At 49.5% G+C, this 23584-nt stretch overlaps 1 protein-coding gene across 1 annotated transcript in view; it reads right to left on the reverse strand.

Annotated features, from left to right (window-relative positions):
* The window catches only part of LOC135809010 (synaptonemal complex protein 1-like), an 86507-nt gene that overhangs the window by 52806 nt on the left and 10117 nt on the right, over positions 1 to 23584 (reverse strand). Inside the window, exons 4-5 of the mRNA XM_065322266.1 lie at positions 2845 to 2912; positions 1959 to 2032 (exon numbers count right to left, since the gene is read on the reverse strand). Of these exons, the coding sequence (XP_065178338.1) occupies positions 1959 to 2032; positions 2845 to 2912 (142 nt within the window). The remainder of the gene's footprint in view (positions 1 to 1958; positions 2033 to 2844; positions 2913 to 23584) is intronic.

Raw genomic sequence — 23584 nt, forward strand, 5'->3', positions numbered from 1 at the left:
TCGCACACCAGATGAACTGCTGTGATCTGCGCATCGTCCGCGTACACACCTGGATCTCGTCTTCCCAGATACAGAGAGGAAGATTCTCAGTAAGCAGTTCACTTTTCAGGATCGTGGTGGTTCCGATAATGCCACATCATTCTACTGTGGAGATTCGGTGTGGAACAGTAATTTCACATCAATTGAGAAATGGCAACCTGGTACACTCGAAGAACAGCTGGGTCCGCTTACCTTCACTGTTCGTTTGGCAGATGACCAGCTCTGGAAACGTCATGTAGATCACATACGATCAAGATGCAGTGCAGCCGGACTCTGTCACGACCGAGCACCCCTCGCCTCATTCTTCTAGTTCTGTCCGGCTCACATCAGCTTCGGAATCATCGGTGCCTGCTTTTGCTGCTCTCTCTGCTGCTCATGCATTGCCCTATTCTGATACTGGTGGTTCTGCCTCTGCTTCTACTTCCGCTGCACCTACTTCACTAGCGCCTGCGTCCCTGCCTAGTGTAGCTGCTGGTGCTGTACGCCGTTCTGTGCGTGAACGCCAGTCTCCTGTTCACCTACATTGATAGTTTTGCTTCGAACTCTCTGCCTGTGTATGATACTATCTTAGGATGGAGGAATGTGATGTTCATTGCCTCCGTACTATGCTTGCTGCATACGGTACCTATTATGCTAGACCTTTGCACCTGCTATCTGGTGTTTGCTCTTTCAGTTTGTTCTTCTTGCTCATGTCGTTCTTGATTACACTTGCAAATATACTCGCCTGTCGTCCCTTACTTTACAGTGATGTGTACAGATATACTCACTCAAGCAAAGACATGCACCCAGTAGAAGCCAATACCCAGAAGTACGGGGGGGGGGGGGGGGTTCTGGTACACATGCAAGTTCCTCATCCATAGCGAGCGTGTGACAGACCCATAGCCCTATGCATTGTTGCAAATCACACTCAGCAATTCCTCCAACGTAGATTTCTGAAATGAGTTTTATAAGGTGCTTTCCACACAGGAATTTCTAGGCGGTCAGCCAATTTTCTGAGCGTAATTTCCGTCGTGCTACTGTAGCTAACCTGCCGTAGCCCTCTTCCACAATCACAGACAGATTATGTTCAGTCTCGTTGTACTTCTTCTGTATAAAGCACTTTTTGTTTCATATTACTTTCCCTGCCAATTCTATCATCATCTGCAGCCATCACAACACTCATGCAGAACACTCAAATCCGATACTATGAAATTCTCCAAAAAAACTGACGTATCCTCAGTAAAAATGCCTCTATAGCCTAGGTCCAGCAAAACACTGACACCCTGGAAAATTTCTTAGGAGAACTAACTAATTCTCTACAACCACCTTATTTTGTATCCTGTTAAACTGTCCGTATTCTCGAAGGCGTCCTAGCTCCCCTTTCCATTGGCCCAACACTGCTGATACAGGTGGGATTACCAACGCAGCAGCACTGATATTGTATCATTTTCATCACTTGAGCATGTCGCAGCACGTTCATTAACCAGGTCTAGTGCCATTCAGAACTTTCAAATTTTAAATTTCCTAATTGATTTCCCTTGAAGGACTGATAGATTAAAAAAAATAATAATCGAATATGTGTTACATCCCTCGTTATAACAAGAGTACATAACCCCCCAGAGTGTGCAACTCCCACATACCCTGTTGTCCCGACAGAATTTCAAGTTGACGTCATTATTTATGACGCAATGCTCCTTGCAGCAGTGATTTACAACATGTGTACGGGTGTCAACGCATCACACGTTTTTCTTTGCAATAATTTGTACAGGATCGATCGGCTTCGGTCAACCACAGGTTCTGGATTCGTCTGATAATCCGTGTACAGTGCGCATTGCATCATCAAAATGACGTCAACTTGAAATTCTGTCGGGACAGCACCCATAGTGGAGTTGCACACTCTGGGGGGTTATGTACTCTTGGTTATAATCATCATACCCTACCTTGCTGGACATTCGTATCAACTTTGGTTGCATGGTCTTTCAAAGCTGTACACATATCTCTAGTGGTTTCAATCCTGCAGAAAAAGAAACACAACATAACCTAATGATGCTAGATGGTGATGGTGGTGATGGTGGTGATGGTGGTGGTGGTGGTGGTGGTGGTGGTGATGGTGGTGGTGGTGGTGGTGGTGATGATGGTGGTGGTGGTGGTGGTGGTGGTGGTGGTGGTGGTGGTGGTGGTGGTGGTGGTGGTGGTGGTGGTGGTGGTGGTGGTGGTGGTGGTGGTGGTGGTGGTGGTGGTGGTGGTGGTGGTGGTGGTGGTGGTGGTGGTAGCGACGGCGGCCCTGAGTAGTACTATTTGTGTAGACGTGATCGGCAAACTTTTCTCAATGTAAGCTAACTCCAGTACAAGCTTTCAGCAGAGCGAAGGGAAATGTGATTACGTAGTACAGCAAGTCGGACCTTTCTCTTGATCGAATGACACTACACTGAGTCATCGCGCATTGTGCTGCACTAGACAGCTGTGATCTTCTTCATACCTCTGCTGTAAAACCAAGTGGAATTGGAAAGCAACACAGTGTGTGTGTGCGAGCGCGCGTGCGTGCATGCATGTGTGGTTACGTGAGTGTGTGTGTATGTGCATCTGTGGTTGGGGGGGGGGGGGGGGGGGAGGAGGGTGAAAGCAACAATAGCAGCAAGTTCGACATATAGAAATAATGACTTCTCGATAATTCGATATTCTAATCGCAGTAAAATGCCCGGTTGTTGATGAGATTATGACGAGGCAGTGTGTTCCCCTGTATCCCAGACATACACAAACGTTTGAGGATGCGCAATCACCTTGCACAGAAGTACTTCAAGAAATAGTTTACGAAATGCAACTCACTTGTGTTGTACTTCTTGCTGGTTAGATACTTCATTTTGGAGACGTACCGTCAGATCTTCCGTTTCCAACTAGAAACACAAAAAACAAGACCGTGAATAGAACCCAAGAAATAAACAAGCTTCAGGCTCTTCACATTCAACATTCTCAAAGCTCATCAACTAGTACTTTTAATGAATGCCTTTTTATCAGGTGGAGTACAGGCAACAAGAAGCTGACCAAGTACTGCACAATGTATTTTAAACAGTAGTGATGTGATAACAACAGCAAAAAGACGACTAGCCAAAAACAACACGGTAAAATGCATAACCTCCAACACATCAAGGAATGTCAAAAGGTGCAATTGTGAAGAAACCAAACAAGCGTGCAATGTACGGCAACAATCATAGACAGTCGAGGGACAAAACTAACAAGTTATTGACAATTTGACAAGCTACCAAACAGCCTAAGTAATTTGTTTTGCTCACAGCGGTAAGCTTCCTAATGTGAGACAGTGTCTAAAGCATTCAATAGTTTAGCACATGTGCATGTGACAAAATAGCAGTACATCGCACGTTTGTTTGGTTTCTTGACACCTGCATCTTTGCTCACTCTTTTATGTATAGGTTATGCCCTTGCCGTGTTGTTATTGGCTACTCTTCTTTGCGCTGTTGAAGCGCTGTTGAAGCGGAAAGGTGGTTCTTGACCAGGGAGTTGTACGACTACTTGTTCTTGACCTCCCCGGTACACAAACCCGTCGAATTTTTTTAATTTTTTTATCACATCATTACTGGTTAAAGTACATTGTACAGTACTTGACATTGTGCAGTAAAGTAAGTAAGTAAATTATCGTGTCCGTTCCCGAAGGGAACTCACGACGGCCGCTAACACCCATTGTGCAGTACTTGGTCAGTTTCTTTTCGCCTGTACTCCACCTCATAAAAAGGCAATGAAAGTATGTAAGGCCACACGTTTTTATTTCTATGTTTCTTGTCACCCACGCGCATATGATTCAGGAGTCTGGAAGAAAAAAAAGAAAAAAACTGTGCTGCACTGACTGTGCATGTGGGGACTAGCACACTCATGCACATGTACATAATGTGGCCTGGCCTGTGCGACACATGATGCAAGGACGGCATTTTTTGTGCGCAATCTAGCTGCACATGCACAGATTGTGACAGAAGCTCCTACCACATACTAGTTGCTAACTATGGATGCTATTTCGCATGGTGTATTGGTGGATTTTAGAAATTTGAACATGTCGAAGACAGTTAAGAGTTTTGTCCGTCGCATTACTTCTCCCGTCCATGCTGGTCATGGTGGGAGACAGTCCCCAGACTTGTTACAAAGTACATGTATACGTAGCACTGACTCCACACCTAGGGCAAAAGCCACAAAAAGGAAGCCCGAGAGCCCGAGCGAGAGCCTGTGCCCGAGCACTGAAAGTGATGACCGGCCCGTGTCAGGGACACGTAAAGCAGCCTGCAAGCCAGGCAGAGATGCTGCTACCCAAGACCCAGGACCTAGTACTAGTAGTGACCACTGTACGTGCGCGTGCGAATCCCAACAGCACGTATCTACCCTACTACAGTCAGTGCTGGGAGACCTCAAACAAGAATTGAAACATGTCGTGAAACGCGAAATGCAAACACTCGCGGACAGTCTGCTTGCGCCTATTGCATCATGCATCAGTGATCTCGAGAGCCACGCCCAGCACCAGCGTGAAGACATCAGCCGCATCAGCGTGGAAAACAAGAAGCTACGCAAGACGGTGGAGCAGATTGCCGCAAAAACAGACGTGACTGTAATTTCCGCCATGGGAGACATGGAGAAGAAGCTTGGCGCCATCATGTCCGCTGGAGCCGACCGTGCGTCCAAATCGGGACCCCGTGGGTCATGGACTGGTTTCGGTTCATGCAGCACTGCGCCCATAAATGGCAATGACATCCGTGACATGGTCGACGACATCGCGAATCAGCACACCCGCGACAACAATGTGATACTTCGCGGCCTAAAGGAAGACTCGCGCGAAGACCTGCCCGCACTTATTGCAGCACTTGTTCCCGACTTCAAACGGGACGACATTATCCAAGTTTCGCGACTCGAAGGGAGAAAGCAGCATGTGGCAGATTCCTCTGCTTCCGCCAGTGCTAGCGCTAGCACTCAGCCAGCAGACCCACCACGCCCTGTACGAGCTGTCCTCACGGCAAGTGGGAAATCGCACCTGATGCGCAACAAAACTCGCGCTATTATTAACGGGCAGCCGGTCTACGTTAATCACGATCTGACGCGCCAGCAGCAGCAGAGGAGACGCCCGCTGGTGGCGAAGTTCAAGGCCCTGAGAGCTAAGGGAAACCCATGCCACCTGCCTAAGGATGTCATCGTCATGAATGGCAAGCCTTTGACTGACGCAGACATTGAGGATCTGCTCAATCAATAGGAATCAGCCCGGGCAGTCCCTCCATCACACGCAATAAGAAACACCGCAGTGATACGGCTCAATCAAACTGCCTGGCTATGAAGTACACAGAAGAGACCGCAAGCTAAAGACAGGAGGCGGTGTATGTATCTACATCAATGACAAACTTAAGCACAAACAATTACATATCCTCCAAGATATCGAAGCCGTTTCCATCCAGTTATTATTGCCGCACAATCCCCTGAACATAGTATGCACGTACAGACCCTCTTCATCCCCCGTCACATATTGGGAGGAGTTGCTCAACACCGTTGATGACATCGAATCACACACGAGAGAAGCTCATACCATTGTGCTAGGCGACCTCAACGTCAACATCGCAGACCACCAACACCAGCAGTACAGGCACTTCCTAAGCTTCTGCCACGCTACCAACTTACAGAACATAGTTACGTCCCCAACCAGATTTCCAAGCCAATCGATGCTAGACTTAATCTTACTACCCCGTACAATTTATCCACCAGCACATGTCTCCTTTTCCTCAGGGAGACAGAGCATCATCTACCACGGCTGCTCCGTTAAGCCATGCGACGCTTCCGATCACCAACTAGTAGTTTTAGAGCTGTTGGCTACATTGCACTCTGCGCCGCAGAATCCACCGGTCAGAACCCGGAAACCTCCAATAAGAACCATAAATGCACAAACATTCCAGACAGAGATCACTTCGAAGATGTCAATCGTCGAGAACCAACCAACTGACCTCAATGCAAATATTGAACTTTTTCAGGGCTCCATCACCGAAGCACTTGATCATCATTGCCCCGTGAGGATAGTTACCTTTTCCACCAAGTATAAACCCGCACCATGGGTCGACGACGAGCTACGTAAACTGCTGTACCGCAGAAAACGAGCTCATAGACTCCTGCTGAAACAGCCAGGTGACCAGCAACGAATCCAGTCGTTCCGAGCGCTTCGGCGAGAGTGCAAAATCACCATGCGCCGAAAGAAAGCCAATTACTTTCAGGCCGAGTTTATTAACAACAGACGGAACCCTAGACGTCAGTGGAGCGCTATGAACAGCCTACTTGGCAGAACGAAAGTCAGCCGTGAGCCTGGAGCTAGTATTGCAGACATTACATCTGTATTCTCAGAAATAGTTGGGCCTTTGCCTCCAACAGAGACTTCTGACGCCCTGACGCTGGCATCCGTGCCTGATCATCCATCCAACATTCCGCCTGCTCTGCCGTGTGGCCCCCAGTCAGACGGCACTCTAGTTTCTTTTACCCGAATTACAGCGGGGGACGTTAAGTTCCATCTCCGTGCTATGGACAGTCGCAAAGCAAGCGGTCCTGACGCCATCCCCCCGCTCGTCTACAAACTTGTGTCTGACCAAATTGCACCAACGCTAGCCTCTCTCTTGTCGACATCCCTTGAAACTGGTGAATTCCCAACGCCCTACAAGCTAGCACACGTCCGTCCGATCCACAAACGTGGGGACGTTTCCGACCCTCGCAACTACAGACCCATCTCCCTCCTTCCTCTCATGTCCAAACTTCTCGAGAGGTGTGCGCTAGAGCAACTTACGCAATACACGGATAGCGCCAGTCACATGGAATCCCTCCCTGCAGTTCAGTTTGCGTACCGCAAAAACCACTCCTGCGACGATCTTCTCGCTCTGGTGGCAAATGATTGAAGTCAAAGTCTAGACCAGAACGAGTATGTGGCTGCGGCTTTCCTCGACATGTCCAAAGCCTTCGACACTGTCAACCACAGTTTGCTCCTCCAAGAACTGTTCGAGATTGGTGTCGGAGGGGTTGCACTGCGTTGGTTTGCATCATACCTTACTGACCGCCAGCAGAGAGTTGTCACCAAGTCTAGCAGAGGTGCCTGTTATTCTGCCTCCAGAGGTGTACCTCAAGGATCTATCCTTGGACCCGTCTTGTTCAATCTTGCTGTCCGCAAACTGCCAGAGTGTGTTGCTAGTACCAAGGTCCGTCAGTTTGCTGACGATGTTTCTGTCTACAAATCCGGAAGGGATCCACAGAAGCTCACTGCAGACTTGGCCAGAGACGTTCTGTCAATCCGCAACTTCCTCCGGGACCACGGCCTAAAACTCAACGCGGAAAAGACACAGTTCATCATATTCCGCCCAAAGTCCAAGGCTGTCCCAGCTAATCTCCAATTGTCAATTGATAGCACTAGCATACCGCCTTCAGCCACGATCAAATACCTCGGCCTCCTGTTCGACGAGCATCTTACGTACCGAGATCACATCACGCTCCTGGAACGCAAGATAGGCACTAAACTTGCTGTGTTCAGGAAAATCAAACACAATCTAACACATGCTGCCAAACGAGTCTTCTACTGTTCCTTCATTCAGGCCCAACTTGAATACGGCTCTAATGCATTTGCGCACAGCCTCCAAGTCTCGCAAATGGACCGCATTACTCGTATATCTAACCGTGCTGTTCGGATTGTCTTTGGCTACCCGAAGTACTACGATGCTTCTCTTGTTCTAGCTAGGAACTATCTCGCTGCTATTTCCCTTAGCTTAAAGTTTTGGAAACTGTGCGGATGCAAGTTTTTGAGCTCCGCCTTTCCGGTGCTTTCCAAGATCATCTTCAGTCGTTTTGCATACCATGAGCGAGACCATGAGTGAGAATGAAGAAGTAGACCTTGCTACAATGTCATATGACAATATCCGTGACCTTGCAAGATCCAAGAAGGTGCTCCAAGGTCAATCGAAGCTGAGCCGGCAAGAACTTGTGGCGATCCTGCGGACTAACGGAATCGGGACCAACGCAAGCTCTGCGCCAGTAAGTTGTGCTAGCTGTATTTCACTGCATGACTCCCTAGCAAACTTTACAAAGGCCCTTGAAGGCATGGTTATGAAGATGGCTGGTTTCATGGAGATGAAGTCCACCATCGAGCACATACAGCAGGAAATTGCAACGATGAAAAACGAAGGCCAGCAGGAGGGCGCGAAGACGCAAAGCACGGCTAACGTTAGGAACTGTCAGTACGCTACCGTAGCGCAGTCTGCTTCAGCCCCAGCCTGTGAACCCAAACCGTACTCCCACAAACATGTACAGCATCAGTCTATGCAAACCGCCACCGACACCCAGCAGACCAAGCAAACCGACCAACCCGTTCGTATGAGTACTGGCAGCACTGAAGATTCGAACTCGTCCTGGCAAACCCAAGGTCCACGACGCCCAAACCGCCCACGTGCATCAGGTGGGTCATCTTCACATCCCGGTACGAGTGCTACTGGCAGTACTGAACTACATGTACGTTCATCTGTCACATCGAAGTATGTGAAGGAGGTGACTGTAACAGCAGCCCCAGGTGTTCTAAGTGGAGTAGAACGCAAGCGCCTTGCAGTGCTGCATGTAGGTAATGTTGAAGTTGGCTGTGAGGCGAAATCTATTGTCAGGTACTGTGCAGATCGTAACATTGACATCATCCGCTGTTCAATTGCCACAAATCGTTATTTCGGCACAGCATACGCAAAAGTTACCATTCCGGCTGATGTCATCAACACCGTACTCACGCCTGCGTTTTGGCCTGCCACAATCGGCCACACAGTCAGAAAGTGGCGCTTCCATGGCGAGGCGTCCATGCCGACGAAGGAACAAAGTACTGAAGATTAACCATGGCTAGTAGTAGTAAAATAAACCCAGGCGCAACCCCGTTCTACCCTGGATGTATACGGACACTGTCCCTGAATATTTGCAGTCTACGTAATAAACTTACTGACTTGTCCCAATTGATATCGGACACAAAAACTGACATTGCTGCTGTATGTGAAACGTGGCTTAACAACTCCGTTCCGTCGATGGAGATGCCAATCGCAAACTATACTTTATTTCGGCTTGATAGGTGCGACAAACCCCGACGTGGTGTATGTTTGTATGTTAATAACTCACTGTTTAGTCACCTACGTCCCGACTTAACAGCCGATGGCATTGAATGCATTTGGGTAGAGATCAAAGCTCACCCACAACCTCTTCTTGTCGGGTGTATTTACCGCCCACCGAGTCAGTCACTAGCTTACTGGCAGACTTTCGAGGCTATGTTACACAAGGCATCGGGAGAAGCCAAGAATGTTCTGCTTTGTGGTGACTTTAATGTTGATCTGGCCAGTCAATCTCCCACATCCCAGCATGCCTCCTTGCATGACATCACAACCAGCTTAGGCCTGCATCAACTTGTAAAATCTTCAACGCGCATAACGCTGCAAGGGAGCTGCACTCTATTAGATCACGGCTCAAGTCATATCCCCGCCTGATGTGTGTCCAGTTCCGTTCAGCGACCACTGTGCTATTGCAACCAAGATTTGTGTTAAACCAGTGCCGACAGCATTGCCTTCTCAGCGACTTTATCGAAACTTCAAGAGAATCGACTTGGCATCACTTCGTATGGATATTTCTTGCGCCAACCTCTGTGAACTTCGTGGGTCCTGCGACGACATGTGGCAACAGTGGCTGACTAAGGTTGTGCCCATTCTTGATGCTCATGCTCCATTGCGCCACGCGTCTTCCCGACAAAGACAGCATTCACCATGGGTCAATGAACATTTGTTCCTGTTGATACGACGACGTAACCACGCTCATCGGAAATGGCTGCAATCTAAGTGCCAGACTGATTACGATGCGTTTAAAGAAGCCAGGCGTGTCGTGACTCGTATGAACCGTGAATTGAAGACGAATTTTTTCCAGTCTAAGTTCACCAGTGTTCAAGGTAATCCCAGGAAAACGTGGAAGGTTTTGAACTAGTTATCCGGAAGACAACGTGTTCAATCCATTCCACAATGCTCTGCAAGCAGCATTGGGCGTGTATTTGCTGATGTTGTCAGTGATCAACAACGAGCACCTGAACTGTGTCTTCCACAGGGCCCAGTGAGACCTAAGGGTTTTACATCCTTCAGTTCGGTGTCAATAGGTTGTGTGCGTAAACTGTTGGGTTCCTTGGACACCAGCAAAGCGACAGGCAGTGGTGGAATACCCGCATTTCTTCTGAAGTCCTGCGCTGATTTGCTAGCTCCCTCCTTAACATTGATATGTAATGCATCTCTTGCTGTTGGTTCTGTGCCGGACGGCATGAAGTTGGCACATGTCACGCCGGTATTCAAGGCTGGAAATCCTCAAGATCCGGGAAATTATCGCCCTGTGTCTCTCCTGCTAATTGTGTCGAAGCTGTTAGAACGAATTGTCCATAGACAACTATCCTCATTTCTGGACAAGGAGAATTTGTACCCTCCCTGTCAGTTTGGCTTTAGACGTCAACATTCAACGGAAGACGCTCTAGTTTTCGTCACGGACACGTTTGTTCGCGCTCGCGATGCCGGACAAATTACTGGTGCTGTGCTCGTGGATACGTCCAAAGCATTGACAAGGTCAGGCACCAAGTGCTCATTAATGATTTGTTTGAGCTTGGCATATCTGGTTCAGCATTAGTTTGATTTGCCGACTATTTGTCCAATCGTCACCAAATAGTGCACATTGCTGAGAACTATAGCCCTCCTTTCCCCTGCATGTGTGGCGTTCCCCAGGGCTCTGTTCTTGGTCCGCTGCTTTTTGTACTCTATGTTCGTTCGATCCAGTCCATTGTCTCCGAGTTTTGTGTGAAAGTTATTCAATTTGCTGACGATATTCTATTGTATGTTTGCGGTACGCAGAAGAATGCGCTTAGCAACTCCCTGTCTGCAGCTGTCTCAGCCATTAGTACCTGGCTGTCAAACCGCAATTTAATTCTAAATGCCCGAAAGACACAAGTGCTCTTCCTGTCTACGCCATATATTACTGACCACCAATTTGCAGTCTACTGTCATGGAGTGCAGCTCAAGCAAGTGACATGTGCAAAGTACCTTGGAATACATTTGGACCAGGATCTTTCTTGGAGGACTCAAGTTGATTCTATGGTCACCAAACTTGCCAGTAAAATTGGTATTCTGTTCCGAAATCGACACAATATTCCGCTGACTTGCCGAGAAACCTTTGTAAAGTGCCTAGTGTTGCCAGATTTTCTATATGCATCAAATTGTTTTTCCGCTGGCCTTTCCTTAACCCAGTTAGGTAGGCTTTAACGAATGCTAAAGCGAGCTTTGCGTTCAGGGTACGATACCGTATTATCTCTAATATAAGCACGGTCCTTTATTTTTTCAATGTACCTCCGCCCCGTGCTATTAATGGAGACGTTCCTTTATTGGAGACTGTTCCATTATTATTTCAACCTCATTTCAGAGGCATGTTGCCATGCCAAATTCATGTATGACGCAAACATTTCAGGGGTTTTTCGTCGGTACAGATAATGAATTTACACAGTGTGCTTATAATGGAGACTGAGCACTTTATTTTTTGAATGCCGCCCCAAGGTGTTCTAATGTTGGAGACGTGCTATTATTGGAGACTGTGCTTACGGTATATTAGAGATAATACGGTACTGGTTTTGTAGCCCATCAAGCCCTTTATTTGCGAGACTTGGTCTAGATCGTTTGGCATCCATGTATTGCAAGAAATTACTGTATCTGACGTGGCGCTGTTTGGAAGGCCGCTGTAGTGTCACATTAAGTCAAATGTTCGAGCGTTTTTAAAAATAATGGTCTTGCAACGCGCAGCCTTGTATCACGCACTCTTAAGTTGCCCATGCTCAGAACTGCCTTTGCCCGTCATGGCGCTTCCTTCCAATGTGCTAAGCTGTGGAATGATGTGCACCCTCTAGCTCGCTGTGTAGATAACTCCGCCCGTTTTAAGAAACTGTTACCCCAATGCCTTGCTTTTTCACGCTAGTACTTATGACTTTCAGCTATGCACGCTAGTACTTATGACTTTCAGCTATGCAAAATGCGAACATGATCACCTATCCAATACCGGTAGTCTATTATATTAATTATTCATATCTTTTTGCATCTTTCCCTCGAGTGGGTCTATTGTTATTAGGCAATTGTCTGTTATAGTCACCACTATAAATAAAAATCCAATCCAATCCAATCCAAAAGATATCAATTTCGCCTGTTTGTACTGGTGTTTCGAGCCCTCCATAAGTTATGCAGTCCACTGCTCTCGACCTGCTTCCTCCCTCGCACTGCCACTTCACAAACCTCAGCCCATACACGCTCTCAGTCCACTTTGTCACTTAGTCTTCCTTTAGTTTCTCGCCGCTATGGTTTATACTCGCTTAGCTTTCTTGGTTCCGATCGTTGAACACGCTTCCTGCTGATATTCGCACAATCCCCTTGCTCAGAAACTTCCGTTCATCTATTCAACAATTCATAGGGTACCCTGTAAAAAGGCCCTAGGCCTGTGGGACTGCCCTATTCAAAATTTAATAATAATAATGGTCCCTGGTTCGAGTCCTGGTGGTGACAGTCAATTTTTTCTTCAGATTTTTCCCGTTTGTCTCTTTCCCTCAAACCAGTTAATATTTTATGACTTGGGGCTCCCTGCGTGCTAGTTTGTACGTGAAGTGTGTGGGTTACAGCGAGGGCTGCGTCCCACCCGCCTGTGTGGATTCACAGGAAGCGTGAGTTACGAAGTCTGAAGAAAATGTTGAACGGCCTCTGCTGGGATGACGACTACACCTTAGCTCAGTGGTTAGAGCATCGCTGGCTACAAGCGAGGGTCCCTGGTTCGAGTCCTGGTGGTGACAGTCAATTTTTTCTTCAGACTTTTCCCGTTTGTCTCTTTCCCTCAAACCAGTTAATATTTTATGACTTGGGGCTCCCCGCGTGCTAGTTTGTACGTGAAGTGTGTGGGTTACAGCGAGGGCTGCGTCCCACCCGCCTGTGTGGATTCACAGGAAGCGTGAGTTACGAAGTCTGAAGAAAATGTTGAACGGCCTCTGCTGGGATGACGACTACACCATAGCTCAGTGGTTAGAGCATCGCTGGCTGCAAGCGAGGGTCCCTGGTTCGAGTCCTGGTGGTGACAGTCAATTTTTTCTTCAGACTTTTCCCGTTTGTCTCTTTCCCTCAAACCAGTTAATAATAATAATAATTTTATACAAATAACCTACGTGGAGATAATAATTTTAATATAGCTATGAATAGGATGAAGGCCGCAGACATCACGCAACTACGTTACTTGTTTGACATGTATTACTGTGTATTTTATAACAAAAATATTATTGAAAACCCAGAATCGATTTTCTCGTTCCTATCATCAGTGGGAAAAAACGGAACTAAGGATACAACCAAAGAAACTGAAGTTAAGTACTGTAAATAGAAAGGTGTTAGAAATAACATCAAGATACAAGTGCAATAAAACCACTAGAGGAAACGCAAAAAAGGTAACAAGATTACATAACCAAAGGCGAGAAGGCACTGAACGAAGTGTCAACCTACGAATACAACTTCAGTGCAACAATGTGCTCTTTCTGCTTACACAAAACACTGGCTTATGAATACGTATACAAACTGCCTCTAGGACTTTCAACTGTTGGACATAACGCGCACGACACAGTACAGAAAAATGAGAGTCATCATACACACCAAGACAGTCAGGACGAGATAACAAGTGTAGATACACAGCTGACTTCTTACGATCAACACATTCATCCACCTCATCTCTGTGATCGAATCCATGTGTTCAATGCATTCTAGGTTGCTAACATAACAAACCAGACCAGACACGGTATGGACTCATGATTGTATGTAGGTGTGAACAAGTTAGTTTCTGGCAATGTTGTGGTGTTTGGTTTCCGCCCAACATTGTCGATCTGCATGTTTGCACTAGCGTGCAGCTGAACCAACGCAGCCAAACCAACGTGCCTTGCAATGCTTTGCTAGGCTTTTCTTTCACTGTATCTTTTTGGTCACATATAATACCGTACACTTTTCTTACTCAACAGAATCTTAGAACGAAGAAGGAACGGTCGGTTGTTGTCTTTGGCGGTGTGTCGGATCATAGTGCATGCTACTAGGCGCCATTCGGTTACAGCACTTTTTGGTGCCGAAACCCGGGACTCAGGAGTTTGTGTTGTAACTCGGAATAGTCGGGCGAATTGGGTAGCAGTGCGAGATGGCCAAAGTCGAATGCTTCTTGAGACCGTTCCGCGGGGGTCGGGACGACCTGAGCGAATTCTGGGCGAAGTTCTCAGTTGTCGCGGACTTGCAGAAGTGGGACTCGGACGAAAAGAAGATGGCGAATCTACCGCTCTATCTCGAGGGTGAGGCGTTCACCGTGTGGAACGAGATGGCGGCAGCGGATAAGAAGAAGCCGGCCGATGTGAAAGCGAAGCTGACCGCCGCTTTTGGGATGGCACCGGATCAAGCATACTCGATGTTTACGTCCAGGATCTTGCGAGGAGACGAGTCGGTGGACAACTTCGCAGCGGACTTGAAGAGGCTTCTCACCTTGTCTGGTGAGCAGGTTGATGCTGATGGGAAGAATAAAATAGTGATCGGGCAGTTTCTCTCCGGGCTCCCCTCTCAGTTTGCGAAGGAGCTCCGTATGAGTGGAAAAACGGACACCATCGACGATTGCGTGGAGTACGTCAGGCGGCTTAGAAGCGTGGAACGATCGATGAAGCCCGGTGTGGCAGCAGTGAGCTACGGTGCTCTAGACGATCGGGCTCCATCAGGCTCTTCCAGGATGACCGCTGCAGCAGGTGTAGGTCGCGACTCCGCAAGACGTGTCCTGTGTTACAAGTGTGGTCAAGTTGGCCACTTCAAGCGGAACTGCCCTGCGAGCACTAGTAGTGGTACCGGTAGCCACAAGCAAGCCAAACACAGTCAGCTGACGTGTTTATTCTGCGACGAGGCTGGGCATATGATGAGAGATTGTTCGGAGTTCAAGGCCTTCAAGCAGAAGAAGCAGCGGGGTGGGAGTGCAGCCGCTGCTCCTGTGCACTCTGGTGATCATGGTGACTCCAAGGTGTTATGCCTGAGCAGTGGAGGTGACAGTCTGCCACGGATCTTTGTGGACATCAAACGGTCCGGCGGTCCAAGCAAGCGTGTAGTAGCTGCTGTGGACACCTGTGCATCCCGCTCCCTTGTAGCTAGCGCCCTGGCAACCGACCTAGCTTTGGATATCAGGCCTACGTCATCGACAATTAATGCGATCGATGGCAGTCCGGTGGATGTCCGTGGCGTCGTGGAGTGTACAATCTCACGGCTGGATAGTGCTGTGGTTCGCCTACGTGAGACCGAGACTGACATGCTGGTGGTGGACGACCTGTCTGTCGTGGAGGCTGATGTGCTGATTGGAGTTAACAGCATCGCGACTCTGGGTGGTGTGCATATGCAGTATGACGCAGGAGAACTGGTGGGGGTTGTATTCGGGACCGTCAATGCTGCATGCCAATTGGTGCTGGCGTCGAGCACCCCAGATGAGCATCCATCACGCCCCGAGTCGGAAGCACGAGCCGTCGCTGAAGACTTTCACCACGCGGACGTGGAGAAGCTCAGCAATGGCGATGTTGTGCTGCGGGCATCAGATATGATCCTCCGGTGGAGTACGGCTGACAAGGCGTGGGAGGTGCAGTGGCAATGGGCGGACAAGACGGAGCCGACTACGTGCATCGGGTCAGGCCTTGGAGAGTACCCACGATCCAAGCTCTCCAAGGAGCAGGAACAGCTATTTGGAGATGAGGTTGAAAAATGGCTCGGCAACGGCTGGCTAGTGAAGCATGACGTCGAGAAGCATGGTGAGCCGAGATGTGTGCTGCCTCTGCTCGCTGCTACGCAGGAGCATAAGGCATCAACGCCAGTTCGGCCCTGCCTCGACTACCGGCTCCTCAACCAGAAGCTGACGTCGCACCCTGGCACCGACGCTCCGGCATGTGGCGAGACGCTACGGAGGTGGCGTCAAGCGGGCGTTCCGCAAGCGTATCAGCTGCTGGATATCAGCAAAGCGTACCTAAAGGTACGCATTCATCCCGATTTGTGGCGTTATCAGTGCGTGGTGTGGCGTGGCGAAGTGTACGTCCTGGAGCGGATGGGCTTCGGGCTGTCCGTGGCTCCAAAGGCAATGGACTTGATCGTGAAGTGGGCCACGCGTGATCTCGCTGGCGTAGACAACTATGTGGATGATCTCTACGTCCCAGAGCAGCTCGTCGACCGCACCAAGTCGCGGCTCCTGGAGTATGGCCTACCAACCAAACCGGCTGAGCCAGCCGTGAGTGCGCGTGTGCTAGGTCTGCAACTTCAGGCTGATGACGAGGGGAGTGTGTCGTGGACGCGTCGCGAAGGTGTGTCTCTACAGCTACCCGACAAACCAACGAAGCGCGAACTGTTTAGTTGGTGTGGCAGAGTGATTGGGCACTACCCTGTGTGTGCCTGGCTGCGCCCATCGTGTTCGTATGTCAAGCGCCTTGCCTGCACGTCAGAGGTGGCATGGGATCAGGCTGTACCGGATGCTGTCTTGAAGTGTTGCCGCGACATTGTTCACCGCCTGTGCAATGATGATCCCGTTAGCGGAGTGTGGTACGCTGACCCAACGATGGGTACGTGGCGAGCGTATTGTGACGCGTCCAACCTGGCAATTGCCACGGTGCTCACGCAGAATGGCAAGGTTGTCGAGGATGGTTCATGGTTGCGAGACAAAGCAGACAAGCGTCATATCAATGTGGCGGAGCTCGAGTCGTCTCTGAAGGCGCTGGATCTGGCCATCCGGTGGGACGTCAAGAACCTGACCATCGTGACCGACTCGAAGACGGTTGCTGGTTGGTTGCGCTCGGTCTCGCAGAATACTCATCGCGTGAAGGTCGGGGGTCTCCACGAGTCTCTCGTCCGTCTCCGCCTGCAGGTGTTTCAGGACACTGTGGCTGCTGCTGGCATGACGGTGTCCGTGGAGTGGGTCCCCTCGGAGTCGAACGTTGCAGATCGGCTCACCCGCGTGCCGACCTCATGGCCTCCCTGTCGGGAGGAAGCAGGTGAAATCGCAGCAGCGCTACCAGCAAGCTCTATGAAGGGGCCAACGTCGATGCGGTCTATCCGCGGGTGCCAAGCGGTAGATGCGGACGTGCAGCTGACGGTGACACAGCTACAGGATGGAAAGCAAGTGACGAGCCAGCTGTACAAGAAATCAAAGGGTCAGCTGCGTGTTATTGATGGCGTCCTGTACCTCAGTCGTGTGGACCCCGTCGATGGTGATGTGATCGTACCGGTCCTGCCTACTGCACTGCAGAGTGAAGCCGTCGGTGCTGCTCACCGCAACACCGGACATGGTAACTGGGAGACCATGTGGGGCAGTCTTCGGAAGTGCTGTCATTTCCCACAGATGGCGCAACGCTGCCAGGAAGTCGTCCGAGACTGCGGGACGTGCCATGCAGCGAACCCGTCGCGAGGAGAGCCCAACCCTCCAGCCGCGAGAAGCGACCTACCAACCAGGCCGTGGGAAGTCATCCAGATTGATACGTTAGAGCTGGGACCCAGCCGCAGTAGTTCCTACCATTGTGTCCTCGTGTGTGTGGACATGTTCACACGGTGGGTGGAAGTCGTACCCCTAGCCCGCCATGATGGTGTCAGTGTCGCGGAGGCGCTTATTGGTATTTGCACCCGGTTTGGCTCACCAAGCGTAATTCGATGTGACAACAGCACGGAGTTTGTTAACTGTGTGGTGTCGTCTCTGCTATCGATATTCGGCGTACATGTGAGGCATGGAGCTGTGCGCCACCCTCAGAGCCAAGGGGGAGCCGAGCGCTTCAATCGCACGCTGCTGGTGTAGCGTGGCCCAAGTGGTTGGGCACACAACAACCAACAAGTCTCACCAGAGCAAGGAGAAGTTTGAAGAAATGAAGGATGATCTTTCTTCAGAGACAGAGCTTTTTATATGTGCCAAGACTAAGAGAGTTCAGGTTTCACATAACAACGAGCAACGGTTTAGACCAATCAGGAGATAGAGAGATGGCACAGATTCGGCCAATCAGAAGACATGTATTGGAAGAAAGTAAAGAAAAAAGGAAAGCTTCTGAAAAAGGTAGGTTCGAACTTCACATGCAAAGGATACTAGTCCTATTACTGTACAGGTTTTAACACACCAAGCTACAGTGACACAGGCACTAGACTACAATGCAACAGGTACAAGGTTGAAGAATCTGCATGCTCTACATGGCCCCCTCCCAGATTGAATCACGTCCTCGTGATAAGGTGAATATTGTAAAAATAAAAATAATGAAACGAAAGAACCCAAGGAAGAAGCTATATAAACTGTGTGTTAAATGCCAACCCAACACTATATATCTAAAAAAAACTCAAATCTCAATCTCTCAAATCTTCACGAGAAAATTGTACATATCAATTGTTCTTGGCTCTCATTGACGGTATCGCACCGGCCTCTGGAGATTTGCCCGATTGCGTAAGTTATACCCACCTGCCTGTGGCATGATCGGAACGGCCGGCACAACGGGAGCTGCCGGAACAGCCGGGACTGGAACAGCCGGAACTGGAACAGCTGGAACTGCCGGAACTGGAATAACCGGAACTGCCGGAACCGGAACAGCCGGAACTGCGTCTTGCACGTAATCAATTAGCGCCGGTTGAGGTAGGTGTGCTGGCACTGGAGCGTGCTGCTCCTCCGGTACTTGAGTCGTTGACTTGAGCCGGTTGATGTGCACCACCTGGAGTTTCCCTGTATCACAGTGCTCAATCCTGTACACCACGTCATCGATCACCTCGACAACTCGATACGGCCCGGTCCATGGCTTGAGGAACTTCTTTGTGTTGCCTGCTTTCACAGCTGGGTTGTGTAAGCGCACCTTGTCATTGATCGCAAACCGTGGCTTGGTCGTCTTTGCATCATAGTAGTCCTTCTGACGTTTCTGTGCCTTAGCGCCAGCTGATCGAGCGTGAGAGAATGCCTGCTGCAAGGAGATCTCGAGACCAATCATATAGTCAGGTACAGATTTGACATGTTCTCTGGAGTCGTTAAACATAATATCCACTGGCAACTTAAGCTCTCTGCCGAACATCAATCTAGCTGGGGTTTCCTTGGTTGAACTATGTACGCTACTACGATACGCCAGTAAACAGCGTTGAATATGCAGATCCCAGTCATTGTGATTGGCATTGACTCTGGCACTCAGCATGTTCTCAAGTGTACGATTCATCCGTTCAACTAAACCATCACTAGAAGGATGATATGGAGTCGTGCGTGTCTTCTTCATATCTAACAGTTCACAGATGGATTTGAACAAATTTGACTCAAATTGCGCACCTTGATCAGTGTGGATAGACAGTGGCACACCGTAGCGACAAATGAAACCATCAATCAGTGCCGAAGCTATTGTCCTAGCAGTCATATCCGGGATGGCAAACGCTTCTACCCACTTCGTGAAATAATCAGTAATCACAACAATGTAGAGGTTACCTCGATTTGTTCTGGGCAGTGGTCCCATGATGTCCATAGCGACACGTTGCAGCGGAAATGATGGTTGGTCCACCTTCATCGGAGCGCGAGCGGTTGGTGCTGGGGTACGCCTAGCTGAACAAAGCGCACACGCCTTGCAATGCAGCTCAATGTCAGACGACATAAAAGGCCAATAGAATCTAGCTTTCACCTTCTCTAGAGTACGTTCAGTAGCGAGGTGGCCACCACTACACTCATTGTGCATCCCAGTCATAATTCTCTGTCGCAAACTGACAGGTACAACAAGTTGCAGAAATGAGTTGCTACCATCTACTGAAGTGTACGTACGATACAGTAAGCCATCTTGCAGAACAAGCCGTTTCCACTGACTCCACAGACGTATCAAGGTTAATGATGCTCCTTTCATAGCACTATCACTGCGTTTAGGCCTGTCTAACAATGCTTGTTGCCAACCAATCATGCAGTCAATGTCACTGTCTTCCGCTTGAGCTCTGCGAATATCTTCTGCACTAAAAAAATCTGCCCAATTGCTTCCAAGTAAATTGCTATCATCATTCGCATGTTCTGCAGGTTGTGATTCAGAGTCAACATTACCCACGTATGCTTGATGTCCAGAATCCTGCGTCAATGCATCACCAGCTGCTGTATCCGGAGAGACTGATGGCACGGCTGTAGGGACAGGAATGGAAGACTGGGAAGGACAGACAACAGTAATATTTGGATCCATTACTGAAGGCTCGGCAGTGGCCGATGCAGGATGCTCCGAATTGTCCGCAGGTTGGCTATGGAACCGTGACAATGCATCTGCGTTGGCATGCTGAGTACCTCTACGGTGGACAGTTGTGAAATCGAACGCTTCTAGTTTCTCCAACCATCTCGCCAGGATACCTTCCGAATCCTTGAAAGACTTCAACCAGAGAAGGGCTTTGTGATCGGTTCGCAAGGTAAAGTTTGCACCCAGCAAATAATGTTTGAAGTATTGCACAAAGAAGACCACTGCATACATCTCACGCCGAGTTGTGCCGTAGCGACGTTGGCTCTTACTAAGTGAACTACTAGCATACGCAATTACCTGCTCTCTGCCCTGATCGTCAACCTGCGATAGAGTTGCACCAATACCAGTGTCAGAAGCATCCGTGTCCAGGATAAACTTGCGGGATGGATCCGGGTACGTCAGGACAGGGAATGACGTGAGCTTCTGCTTCAGGATATCGAACGCTTGCTGACACTCATCCGTCCACGAAAAGCTTGCCTGTTTCTGCATTAGCTTGTAGCGGTGCTGCAATTGTCGCGAAGTCCTTGATGAACCGCCTGTAGTAGGAAGCAAAACCTACAAATCGACGAACCTCGGTTGCAGAGCTAAGTGGTTTGAGACTGGTGACCGAACTGCAATTCTTGGGATCAGGGCTCACACCACCTCCCTTGAACACATGCCCAAGATACGTAACCGACTTGCTCAGAATCTGGCACTTACGAGGCTTGACCTTCAAACCTGCTGCCCGGAATTTTTCAAACACTAGGCGCAATCTAACCAGATGTTCTTGAAATGTTTTCGAGAAAGTTATGGTGTCATCTATGTACGCTGAACATACGCTTGGCACAAGATCACCCAGAACCATGGTCATCAGGCGCTGGAAAGTTGCTGGGGCATTGCACAACCCAAATGGCATGACTTTCCATTCAAACAATCCAAATGGAGTGACAAATGCTGATTTCGCCCTTGCTGCATTAGTTAGCTCTACCTGCCAGTAACCGGATGCAAGATCTAAGGTTGTGAAATACTGTGCGTCACCCATGTTGTCTATCGCATCATCAATCCGCGGAATGGGGAATGCGTCTCTGACAGTTACAGCATTGAGTTTGCGATAATCGACACATAGTCTAATAGCTCCATCAGGCTTCCGAACAACAACAATAGGGGCTGCCCAAGGACTGTTGGAAGGATCGACTAAACCCTCAGCTAAAAGCTGCTCAACATGTTCACGAACCTCATTGGCATGGTGAAGCGGCAATCGTCTAGGGGCTTGGCGAATAGGCTGGCTGCTAGTGGTCTCGATGTCGTGTTTGGCAACACCGGTAGAGCCAAGATCCATTGCTCCCGTTGAAATTATGTCGCTGAACTCCGAGAGAAGAGACCTGACGGCTGCTGCCTCTTCTGTATCGAGATGACTAAGGTCAAACAACTCAACAGGGTCAGAACACATTTCAGCAGCATTACAGCTTTCAGCCGTACAATCACGCTCATCCGCGGCTTCTGCGGCTTTCTCAACAAAGCAAGATTCGAACATGCCAACAACTGTACCCTTGTTTATAGTGACAGGCCGTGGTAGCAGGTTCTGCAACCTGACAGGAACAGTACTGTTCTCACTCACGGTCGTGACCACTCTAGCTGCACTGACACAAAATTTATCTACGAACGACTCTGTTGGCTCTACCATTCCGCAAGATGGAGACATAAACTCAGTGTCACGTAATCTACCTTGCGTTATCAACTGAGAATAGCCCTGTAGAACAACAGATTCAGCCAATTGCACTGGAATGGGGTCTCTTTCCACTCTCTGACATGAAAGGTGCTTGGGCCCAACTCCCTGTGTTAATGGAAGGGTCTGATTGCTCAAGCGCAGACAGCCTTGTCCCAGATCCATAATACAACCGTGCCTACGGAGGAAGTCTATGCCTAATAGTACGTCAGGCTCAATGTTCGCAACTACCATAGTGTGCTGAAGTTGGAGGCTGCCAAACTCTAGCTGCACATCCACCGCTCCTTCCACAGTCACGCCACTGCCATCAACACTTCGGACTGATGTAGAAATTTTGTTTAATTTTATATGCTTATGTCGTTGATAGAATGCTGAGCTGACAAACGAAATCGAACTTCCAGAATCAACTAACATGTGGACATCAGTTATGCATATTGAACTTACTTTGCCGATAACATACTGGCAACTGTCAACAGCAACGGAATGGCATACTACATCGGAAGGCGCGGCGGGCAGCACTTCCGGGCCATGGTGGTTTGGAGCTGACTCTGGACCCTCTATGCCAACTCCCGGCCGTTTCCCGAAGGGCGCTGACGTTGTCCCCGGGGTGGAGGTGCAGTCGGGCAGTACGCAATCAGATGTTCGGCACTCCCACAATGGTAACAGCGGCGCTGTTGTTGGGGTTGCTGCTGGGGTTGCTGCTGCGGTCGCTGCAAAGATGACAGAGCGGTTTCCAATCGTTCCATCCTTACTAATAAGGCATCCAAACGATCTTCCCTGGCAGCACAGACAGCCGCGGCCACTGGCTGAGACGCACTAGTAGTAGCGTCCGCTTGGAGTATGGCAAGTGCTCGAAGTCCTTGCTGCAGTGCCTGGTCAAGAGTTCGGGGGTCTTGGCGACGTACCTCCATGCGCAACTCTCTGCTGTCCAGACCTTCAATGAATTGGTCACATGCCAGCTGGTCCTGCACGAGGTTTGGCAAGGTAGGGTACGCTCTGCGAGACAATCGGCGAATCACCTCGCAGTAATCAGACAACGCCTCCTCACCTCGCTGTCGTCTGGCCTTCAATTCCGCTCTGTGGAGGTCGGTCCTGACGGGTGGAGCAAACCGACCCTCCAGAGCTACCAGTAATTGCTGAACATCCTGGCGTGTCGCGACAGGAAGCGACTGGTAGTAGCACTGCGCATTATCTATCAAGTACAACGGGATGTACTGTGCCTGGTCCTGCGGCGTCCACTGATTAACCAGGCAAACTTGAGTGAAGTGGTCACGCCAAGTAGTCCAGTCCGAGGCTGCTCCACCATCAAAACGTTCCGGAGTTGCCCATGGCCGGATGGGTCGAACGGGAGCTGGCTGGGCGGGCTGAACTGGCTGGGCGGGCTGAACTGGCTGGGCGGGCTGAACTGGCTGGGCTGGCTGCACTGGCTGGGCGGGCTGAACTGGCTGTGCTGGCTGGGCTGGCTGAACTGGCTGGGCTGGCTGAGCTGGCTGAACTGGCTGGGCTGGCTGAGCAGGCTGGGCAGGACGGGGCGGCTGGGCCGGCGGTACTTGCTG

The sequence above is a fragment of the Sycon ciliatum genome, chromosome 2 (genome assembly GCF_964019385.1).
Source record: "Sycon ciliatum chromosome 2, ocSycCili1.1, whole genome shotgun sequence".
In the NCBI taxonomy this organism is placed as follows: domain Eukaryota; kingdom Metazoa; phylum Porifera; class Calcarea; order Leucosolenida; family Sycettidae; genus Sycon; species Sycon ciliatum.